This window comes from Melanerpes formicivorus, unplaced genomic scaffold (assembly GCF_026170545.1).
Source record: "Melanerpes formicivorus ecotype bairdi unplaced genomic scaffold, bMelFor1.0.p_v2 SCAF_26, whole genome shotgun sequence".
In the NCBI taxonomy this organism is placed as follows: Eukaryota; Metazoa; Chordata; class Aves; order Piciformes; family Picidae; genus Melanerpes; species Melanerpes formicivorus.
This window is the reverse complement of record NW_027142378.1, coordinates 5324910-5335391: the sequence shown is the minus strand read 5'-3', so window position 1 is coordinate 5335391 and position 10482 is coordinate 5324910. Positions and strand designations below refer to the sequence as shown.

Here is a 10482-nt window from a genome sequence, read left to right as displayed (position 1 = left end):
AACACTCACTGTATCAGACAATGCACTACACCTGACAAACAGTTGATTTAACCAGCTGCTCTTGTTAAATATTCTTTTCTGTGCTCTTCTAAACCATTTTATTGAATTTCTTTTTTAAGGTACATTGTTATTTTAAAATTAATATAGTTTATGCATGTTCTGCCTTTCCTTGTGAACAGTAGGATAACATTAACAGAATATGTTGTATGAAGGCCTCTTAATTAAGAGTGTGTTTGTTCTGCCCTTTTTCCTATTCCTTTTCCTTCTTCTCTTTTCCTTTTTCTCTTTTCCTTTTCCCCATTTTCTCTTTTCCCCATTTTCCCTTTTCCTTTTTCTCTTTCCCTTTTTCTCTTTTCTTTTTCTTTTCACTAGGCATTAGTTCCAGTTTCAGCCCTTACAGGCAAGAGGAGATCAAACAGTAAGTAAAAAAAGACCTGGAAGATTGGTGGAACCTGGGTTTCTTTTGAATGTAGCCGGTGGCCCTGATGCAGCCTGTGACTTCATCTTGATCAAAATAACAGAAAGAAGCCGAGCTATACTTACAGAAGAAAGTGAGTTTGAGTGTAGTTTTTAAATTTATTTATAACTTACATTATGTATAACATCATATATAATCTATAAGTAAAGAAGACTGTACCCTACCAAAACACTTTACCAGTGCTGTCCTGTATCTGACCATAAGTTCTTCTAGTCAAGTATGTCCCTATTACGGGCCATAAGTATATGCTTGGGAAAGGATAAGTACAGGGTAAGAATACAATACCTTTCTTCTAACACTCTTCCATCTCCCTTTTTCCTTCCTCAGTCCTCTGGGGGGAAATGGATAGCCAGTGTGGTAGACACATAGACCTCAGAGTTTTCTAACAGCACCCATCTCATGTTTCAGTGTTTGTTTGTACTTAGATTATTTCTCATGACTTGCGGCTTATGCAGTGTTAGTGTTTAAATGTGACAGGTCAAGACTTGTTTGAGAGGCACATATCTGTATGGAGTGAAGAACAACTATTGCCCTGAGAAACTTTAAACCTCTAGTTTAACTAGACAAGACAGATTGGAAGAGAAAAAGGCACACATTATGGTCTTTCATGCTCTAAGTCATTCACTAATTATAAATATATTCCTAAAGTAATTTCCACTCTGATAAATAGAGTCACAGACCCCTTCATAGTGATTTGAAGCTCAAGGAAATTTCCACTACCACAGCACTCAATGCTTTTCACAGGAAACAGAAAGAAGGCATTTGCATCCTCTGAGGGAGAGCAGAGAATGCTGGTGGACTAGGCAGCACATCCTTGACCAAATGCTGCCACAAACCTCCCAGTCAGTAGAGAAAGGGATAATTCTGAGGTATAGACCTTGTCCAAGCAGCTCTTGTGCACTGAGAGAAGGAAGAGACTGTATTGCACCCATCCAAAGTCTTCCTTCTACTTGCTGAGAAGAGAAACAGAATTTTGGAAGGAGCAGAGGAGCAAAAATTATTTTAGGGTTTAAATTTCCAAAGGAGTCTAAAATAACTGCAGTAATATGCCAGCAGCAGGTTTGTATCCATCATCAGAGACAGCATAAATTTATTTAGATCCTGCTTTTACCTGCCCAGGATGGGGCCATATTTCTTGTTGATAAATGCAATCTGAAGTGCTTCACTTACAACGTGCTTATTTTAGAAACTCAGAAAAGGTCTTCTGCCTTTATTGAAACAACTGCTTGACTGTGTTGCCCACTGAAATCCATGAGCTACCACAGCATGGCTGCGTGTTCGAAAGGTGGCTCAGTTACTTTCTCAGGCAATTGAGTAATTTGTTCTTCATCAACTAGAGTTTATATATTAATGAATAGACTCCCTGCTGTTTAGAAGTTCTCTCATTTGGATACAGTGTAAAGGATAACAATTTGCAGATGAGCTCTGGCCCACGAAAAGCCCAGTAAGAGTGATTCTTATCCTGCAGGGCAAGATTACAGGCTAATCAGTACTTGAACAAGCCTCAGCTATTTAATTGGGATAAAAAGGCTGATACAATCATGGTGTTCATTCTGTTTATTTAAGAATCTTGAAACTGTTAGTAGGAAATTATGAATCTGTCCTAGATGAGAAAAAATAATTGATCTGTGTGCAGCTATATTGAAATGACATGCAAAAGTGAGTGAAAATGTCAGAGACCTTATGAAAAGAAAGACCACTTTCTAAAATAGATTGCTAGCTTCACCATGTTTTGTTCTGTTAATGAAAAGAGGTAGAGAATAAAGAGCAGTCATAATTTGTCCACATGCTGTCATGGTTTTCTTACTATTTGTCTTCTGGCTGTACAGATACCCAAAGTATAACATCTCCATTTCACATCAAAGGATTTGATGAAGGACTACCCTGATCTTTTTTCCTTTCATCTGTCTCTCCTTGCTTCTCCATGTTTTCAACTGGATACCACCCAGTGACAGCAAAAGCATTTTAAAAGGAGTGTCTTTGCTCCACTGGGGGCCTTGCAGCTGACATGAACACTGCTAAAATTGAATCCTGCTGATCAGTGGGAGGATGGCTTGAGCATGGGCTCATGCACATCTTCATGGGGGCTCTCTAGGGTGTTGCTTATATAACTGTAACAGTTGCTTAATTTGCCTCCAGCTCTTACCAGTTAATCATGCAGTTTAAGATATCAGATAATTAAACACTACAGAGTACAAATATCAGCATGTTCATCCAATACAAGTATGGTAGACTTTAGTGGAAGCAGTCAACTGGCAGAACTTCTGTTCCACAGGAAGGTTCAAAATTAAGGCACATAAATGATGCCTTATTAGAATATTAGAATGTGCCTTAGCAGCCTTTAATAATTAATTTTTTATGCCTGCTTGTGCCCTTAAATAAATTTTTATGATTTGTTAAATCTGGAGGCTCTGTCTCATAGGTTCCTAAATCCCCAAGCTTTCATGTTTTTTAGCTATTTGTACTGGAGTGAGTCCTGAAGCACATAGGAGTCTTCCAGAGCTTCAGAGACTCAGAGCCTGGGCATAAAATGAGTTTTCAAAGGTCTCAGGTATCCCCCTGCTCAACCAGAAGGCCAAGTGTGACATTAGTTTTCAGGTTCACATGAGATGGCCCTGATATTTCCACAAAGCCTGGTGGCTTGCTAGCCTGGAAGTGTCAGGTGTTGAGTGGTCACAGTCCCTGGCAGAGAGGAGGACATATAGTGGGACTGCTTTGTTGCTGTGGCTCCTGGGAGCCTGCACTCTCCCAGAGACAGCCAGGTGCTCCAGCAGGATTCCTTGCAGGTCCTGCTTCTTAAGTTCAATGAAATGCTGTTCTTTGTCTGAGAAAGATTTCTGGTTTAACAAACTACAATAAAAATGCCTCCCCAACCCCAAGTCCTATTTTCCTGGAAATTTTTCAACAACCTTCAAAGTGTTGTATAAAAAAACAATCAAGATGGGTTTATTTTAACATTCTAGATGAAACCTGCATATGCTGTTTAATATCTGATGCCTGATGAAGGATGCAAGCTGCTGCGGGTACTCAAATATGGACCCAGATTGATTCTAAACACTGGGAAATTAATATGGCTCTTAGGATGCTGACAAATAATCACAGAATGACAGAATGGTAGAGGTTGGAAGGGACATCTGAAGATCTTCTGGTCCAACCTTCCCTGCTGGAGCGGGATCACCTAGAATAAATCAGACAGGAGCACATCCAGGTGGGTTTTCAATGCCTCTAGAGAAAGAGGCTCCACAACCTGTCTGGGCAGCATGGAGAATGATCCTTTCACAGCAGCAACTGCTTAGCTGTATGCTTGAATCTGTTTCATTTTACATCATTCAAAATATTCAGGAAGAGTCTGTCTTATGTCTTCTGTGAATGCCATTAGCAATGTCAGGTTGTATCTGTGAATTATTATTAGCTAAAATGTAAAAGTGCATGTCTCTTTAACTTCAATTCAGCATTTTTGGTGTCACCTTTTTAGGTGTGCTGTGTTTGATATTCAATAGGAATAATTCCCTGTGAAGTATTTTAGTATCTGTCTGCTCTAAAACTTGCTTTTTCTTCTATAGAATTTGCAGCCTGGGTCTCCTGTTAAGCTTTGATGTAAAATACCAAAGTATTACTGATTGCATTGTTTTATTATACTCCAGTGATATTAAAGCAGTTTGGCACAAACTAAAATAACTGCTGCAGGGTTTGTACAGGGAGACAGATTCAGGTATTACAGAAATGCAGAAAATAGAAAGAAACTGAAGAGACCATCTCCACAACAAAACATCATTAAATATAAATGAGCCTCTGTAGTTTTTCCTTTGGTTTGGGGGCCATTGGGTGATGAATGAAGGTACGAACCCCGTTCCTGTATAGCAACGAGTTTCCAGAAACGCAGAGAACACAGAATCTCAGAAGTCCTCTTTGAAGTCCTTTATTACTGTGTTGCACAATCCCTTGTATTATAGAGTCTCAAAGTTCCAGTTAGAGAAGTCCTGGAAGCCCTCAACAGATGAAACAGCTGACAGAAGTCCCAAGCATATCCCTCACAGCATCCCTACACCAAAGCCCTTGCCAGAAGAAGTAGCAAACTAACAGAAGCAGAAGTCCCTAGCAGCCCTAATCCCACAAGGCATTCCTAGGTCCTTAACAACAGGTAACTATTGCTCAGAGTGGCTGTTTTTATACTTTTTCTTATCAATCACTTAACCAGTAAAACCCAGCCACATATATAAGCTATTTTTTTTTTCCCCAATAAGAGATACCAGCATGTCAAGGAGGTGGCTTCTGCAGCATGTTCAAATCAAAGGGTGCCAATGTGAGGATGTTGTTCTTGGCATGCATGGAGTGTTATTGTTTTGCTTTATGCAGCATGCTAAGGAATTGGTCAGCTAAGGAATCATGCACTCTGCATGCATCCAGCATCTTCCCTCAGAACAGTGGCTGCAGCAAGCCTCAGCTAGATCTGGGACTTTTCTACGACAAAAATTAGGGCTGAATTTATAGATGGATAGGCAATTATTGAGTGTGTGGTATAGATTCCCTGCTGCATCTTGTGCAGGTTAATAGAGGCAGTCATAAATTATGGCAGATTTAGGAAATTCCTTTTCTGAAATTATCCCCAAACACAGCAGCTTCTGCTACTATACCTGAGCTGAAGCAGAGATGAGACAGGAGCTCTGTTTTGTCTCAGTTTGCTGTGATTCAAATGAAAAGTTTCACGAAAGGTAATATCGTTCTTTCAAAGGCTATATACTTGTTTTAATTCTATGAAAAGGCAGAAATAATAGCATCTGCATAGCTGCTGAATTACTTCAGCAATAGTACTAAAGTATGGTTTTACAAAGTCTGTGTCTAGAGCTAGCAGGACTTGTGGTAAGGAACATTGCCAAATTATTGCTTTTAAGTGACCATACCCTTCAGATTCAGAAAGTCCTGCCAGACACTTTGCTCTGGAAAAGAATGTTCATTATTCAAGGCCTGATTTTCAAGTTAACTGGAGTATATTGCTAGTGACATCACCTTTGATGAAATCTGGCTCCATGTGTAGTATTGGAGCAAGACAATGAATCATCATCACTTGAACACAGTAGTTTTATACTATCAGCTCATTGGTTTTCAAAATGATTCTTGGCAGAATGATTTTCTTTCTGTATGGCTTTCTATTGGGAAACACACTGTTCATACAAGCTTTTAGGGCTCCTTAAATTATACACACATACACACACATATATATATGTATATCAGCTATGGAAACTATGCAGTGTTTCTTCCCAGAAGAAAGAAAATTCCACATTTTAGATATTTAGATAAAGATGAAATCAGATGTCCTGATATTAGGCACTGGTCTGGTACTGAGAAAATCGAGTTTCATTTCTCTGCCACTAACTCTCCTGATCTTGTTACAATAAGCAAAGCTCTGTAATAAAGATGATGGGGTTTTTCCCTACTTGCTATTTATCTGGTTTGCAAACTTCAACTGTAAACTCTCTGGGTATTTTAATGACTATTTGTGTAAAGCCTGGGACAGTGATGTGATTGAGACTTCAGGAAGTCACCAGAGTTCAAACAACAGCAGAAACATCACTGCATGAGTTGACTGTTCTACATGCACATGCAAAGGACTAGCTACTGAAAGATCTGCAGTTATTGTGACTGTGTTCAATAATAACAATTGTTTAGTGCCTGTGTCATGTGTTAGAAAGAATCTGCCCATATTAAATTAAAAGTATTTGAGTCAAACAATTGCCATTTTTGATACATGCTTTCTCCATTTGTATCTTACTCAGAGCAGTCTCCCACTTAACGTTTTTCCACTTGAAACCATAGTGGAGTAATTGTTGAGCTAAAACGGTAGGACCAGACACAAGAAAAGAAAGGATTGCTCTCTAGTCTCAATTTGCACATGATTAAGACCTCTTTTCATAATAATATTCTTCTGTTCTTTCACAGATGTTTGACATAAAAAAAAAAAAAAGAAAGAAAAGAAAAAGTCAAAAAGAAAAAGTCAAAAAGAAAAAGTCAAAAGAGTGAAGGATTCAGCCAGCATAATTTATATTTCACAATATGCTGCTAAACTAATTTGCTTTTAAGTTGTTAGCCATTATATACATAGCTGTTATTACATTCTACTAGTTTTCAGAACCTTAATAAAAATGCCTAAGGAATATGTTTAAATAAATCCATTTAAATCAATACTTTGAAACAATATCAAATGTTTTGATGTGTTGCATTGGATTTGAGAGCAGTCACTTCCTTTGTCCATATCCTATCGTGACTATAGAAGGATATTTTCAAAAGGAAAAAAGAAAACCCTGACCTTTTGATGATTTTATTAACTTAGGGACCCATGACAATTAGACAGGAACACAGAGGAAAGGAGCACAGAGGAAAAGCAATAACGTTTAGTCATCTCCCATTTATTTAATAGTGTCTTTATTTTAGGCCAGTAGTCTCAGTTGGCAGAATTTGATCTAAAAAAAAAGTACCGCTCATAATTTTTCCAGCTTTATTTTCTCAGAGCAGTGTTACAACGTTCTGTGTTACTTGCATCTTTTGATCTTTAAGGTGGCTGTCCCAGTCAGGTAATTTTGCCAAAAACTACGCTTCTAGTGATGAAGCCTGAATTTCGGAATGCTTTCTCTGAAATAAACCAGGTGCTTTGTTAGTTCTCACCAGATCAAGATCCAAAAGTTGTAATTACCTTCTAAAGTCTCTGCCTGTAGATTTTGTTTATGCCTGTATAAACGCAAGGCTTCTGAAGTTACAGCAATGCCTTTGAAGTCAAAAATTATCCCACACTGTGTATGCGTGAACAAAGCAAAGGTTTCGTTGTTCAAGAGTCAGACTCTCCTGGTTCCTCACCCAAAGTACAATGTTGGCTGGAAACCAAAATTAAAAATTGCATTGATTTTTCTAGTTCTGATGGCACTTGGCATGTCCCTTGACATTTGGGATCATCTCTAAGGAGATGTTTCCTTTGCAATTCATAAATCTAATCAGGCAAATATAAGTCCACAATTAAGGAACTTCTGCTGGTGGACAACCCTTTGGAGTACAAAGCTACTGCACTTTAGGCTCCTGCATGCCAGTTGTCCTGTCTGCTTAACAAGCATGGACATTTAAGTGTGGGTTTAAAGTGAAAAGATTTATGTATGCATATTGCAATGGCAACTGGCTTGGTTTACATTACCCAAGAATGGGTTTAAGTTGAACCAAAAGTAGTTTTTAAACTGAAGGAAGTCTATTTAAATTATAGTTCAAATTCTTGCTGGAACTTCTGCATATAGACAAATCATTTCACTAAGCCAAAAGTATCTTAAAAAGGAGGACTGACCTTTAGTCTCCATGATGAGACTCACCAATTCAGGTACCAATTTCTCCTTGATTTTAGGGGGAGTTAGGAAGGCCATATCACTGGACAAGTAGAGACTGAAATCTCTTGAATTGCCTATGATGCTGTGTCTACCTGACTCCTGTGAAATGAGTGGCTTTTTAAATTGATAATTAGCTCCTTCAGCTATTAAGGCATACATTAAAATTTACCCTGTAAGTCATCTGAGATTAATTCAGCTGTTACAGTGGGATGTATCTTCATAAAATGAGTATCATTCTATTTGGAATATGAGTTCTTGCAGCTTGCCACTTATTTGAAATGAGAGAGGGATTGTTTGCTTACTTTGCTGTGTTGAGCAGGGCTTTTTGTGGCCTGGCTTCTGTGATGTGAGCCTATCATAGAGTATCTTTAGAAAATCTTTAATGTTGTGCCTTTTCCCCCACTGCTTCCCTTGGGAACAAGCAGCACAGTAGCTTACTGAGCTGCTGCTTCTTTTGCCCTGAAGATTTATGTTTAGCAGAGATGATATTTCAGATTGCAAAATATGTGACATTTGTGCAATGCCATGGGTCATTTTTGTGGCCTGAAGAAAACTGCCCTGCAGATGCTGTTGTAAAAGGGAATTTTGTCTCAGAGTATCTGGTCAAAACGTCCCTGCTAATTGGTAGGGATTAAAACAAACAGAAGAAATCTGGCAGGGAAATAAAAGTCAAAAGTACCAGCATTTTCATACCTGTATCAGTTGCAGCATAGCATTCTGGCCAGGAGATGACTATTTTGTAATCCCCTGAAGATCTGCAGAAAGATAATTGTATTCATTAATGACTCCATCATATGTTACCAATATATTTTTCTTCCATACCAAGGGTCCAAGATAGCCATGATGCCTACGTACTCCATGATGGGACCTTTCAGAGGACACAAAAGTAAGTATTCAAATTATTACTTGAGAGCTGTTTATGTGCTCCAGTTTAGGAATAACTGCATGAGGTTATTAAAAATACACATTTTATTACTAAAATAATGTAAAGCAGATAAGTGCTTCTAATATCTGCTATTACAAAAATCTTGCCTTAATTCAGGCAAGCAGCTTACCTGGTCAGGATCTTTGCCAAGGAGCTCTAGAAGAATTGCTAAAAAGCTGTTCTCCCTGAAGCTTCTCTTCTCAGCAATACTGTTTCACTATATCGTCTGCAGATCTGTATAGTTTCAGTCCTTAATTAGATGCTGACAAACACAACCATTCCCTGCATTTTTGTCCTTTTTGTCCATTGTTTCTCTGCAGTCAGAGGCATTTAATAGAATCATAGAGTTGTTTAGTTTTCAAAAAGACCTTTAAGATCATCAAGTCCAACAGTTAACCTTGCACTGCCAAGTCCACAACTAAACCATGTCACGAAACACCACATCTACATATCTTTTAGATTCCTCCAGGGGTGGTGACTCCACCGTTTCCTGGGTAGCTTGGTTTAGTATTTGACAAGCCTTTCTGTGAAGAAATTTTTACCTAATATCTAACCTAATCTTCGCTGGTATAACTTGAGGCCATTTCCTCTTGCCCTGTGTTTTTTCACTTGGGAGAAGAGACTGAGAGCCACCTTGCTACAACCTCCTTTTAGGGAGCTGTAGAGAATGAGAATGCTCCCTGTCAGCCTCCTTTTCTCTAGATTAAACAACTCCAGTTCCCTCAGCTCAGCTGGTCCTCATAAGACTTCTTCTCTAGACTCTTCACGAGACTAGTTTCCCTTCTCTGGATATGCTCCCACACCTCAATGTCTTTCTTGTAGTAAAGGGCCCAAGATGGAACACAGTAAAAATATATATTTTTCTTCTTGCATATATAATGCTGCATGTCACAGCCTACAGGGTGCTATCCTACCATCCTTCTTTTCCTACTTCTTCAAAGGAACTCCAACAGAATGAGAGATGGCACCTATTGTGTTCCCAACTCAACAGACTGTTACACTGGCTTCCTGTATAAAGTGATATATGTGTATTTTATGAAGAGAAGAGAAGCAGAGACACCTCTGTGAGATGATCAAAGCAGAAGCCACTCTGCTGAATCTCATTGATTACCATATTACCTGCACTGAAAGTGCACTGTGGTCATAGCCATGGAAAAATTGTTCTACCTTGTTTGGCATGAGTCGGACACGGAGTGAGGAGGTGATCTCTCTCCCCTTCAAATTTAGGTTCTAAATGCAAGAGACAAATAGGTGCATGACCATAACAGCGAAGTGCTGCTTATGGTATGAGATAGCTCTTTCCTTGCAACACTGTTTAAATACTACTATCACTTTATAAGAGACAAAGCCAAGGATGTTGCAGAGACAGTTTTCGCTTACCAGTAATATCAAGGGTAGAAAAGAATTTGATATTTCCAAGTGTTTGGGAGTTAAACTTTATTAGAATAAACCAAACCAGGTTGGAAGAGACCTTCAAGATCATCGTGTCCAACCCATCAACCAATCCAACCCACCCAAACAGCTAACCCATGGCACCAAGCACCCCGTCAAGTCTCCTTCTGAACACCTTCAATGACAGCGACTCCACCACCTCCCCGGGCAACCCATTCCATAGCGCAATCACTCTTTCTGTATAGAACTTCTTCCTAACATCCAACCTGAACCTCCCCTGGCGCAGCTTGAGACTGTGTCCTCTTGTTCTGGTACTGGGTGCCTGG

At 39.0% G+C, this 10482-nt stretch overlaps 1 protein-coding gene across 1 annotated transcript in view; it reads left to right on the top strand.

Annotated features, from left to right (window-relative positions):
- The first annotated feature begins 317 nt into the window (after nucleotides 1–317).
- LOC137448842 (spermatogenesis-associated protein 7 homolog) overlaps nucleotides 318–10482 on the top strand; it is a 31624-nt gene continuing 21459 nt past the window's right edge. The window contains exons 1-2 of the mRNA XM_068153740.1: nucleotides 318–551; nucleotides 8666–8725. Coding sequence (XP_068009841.1) covers nucleotides 8680–8725 — 46 coding nt within the window. The 5' untranslated portion in view covers nucleotides 318–551; nucleotides 8666–8679. The remainder of the gene's footprint in view (nucleotides 552–8665; nucleotides 8726–10482) is intronic.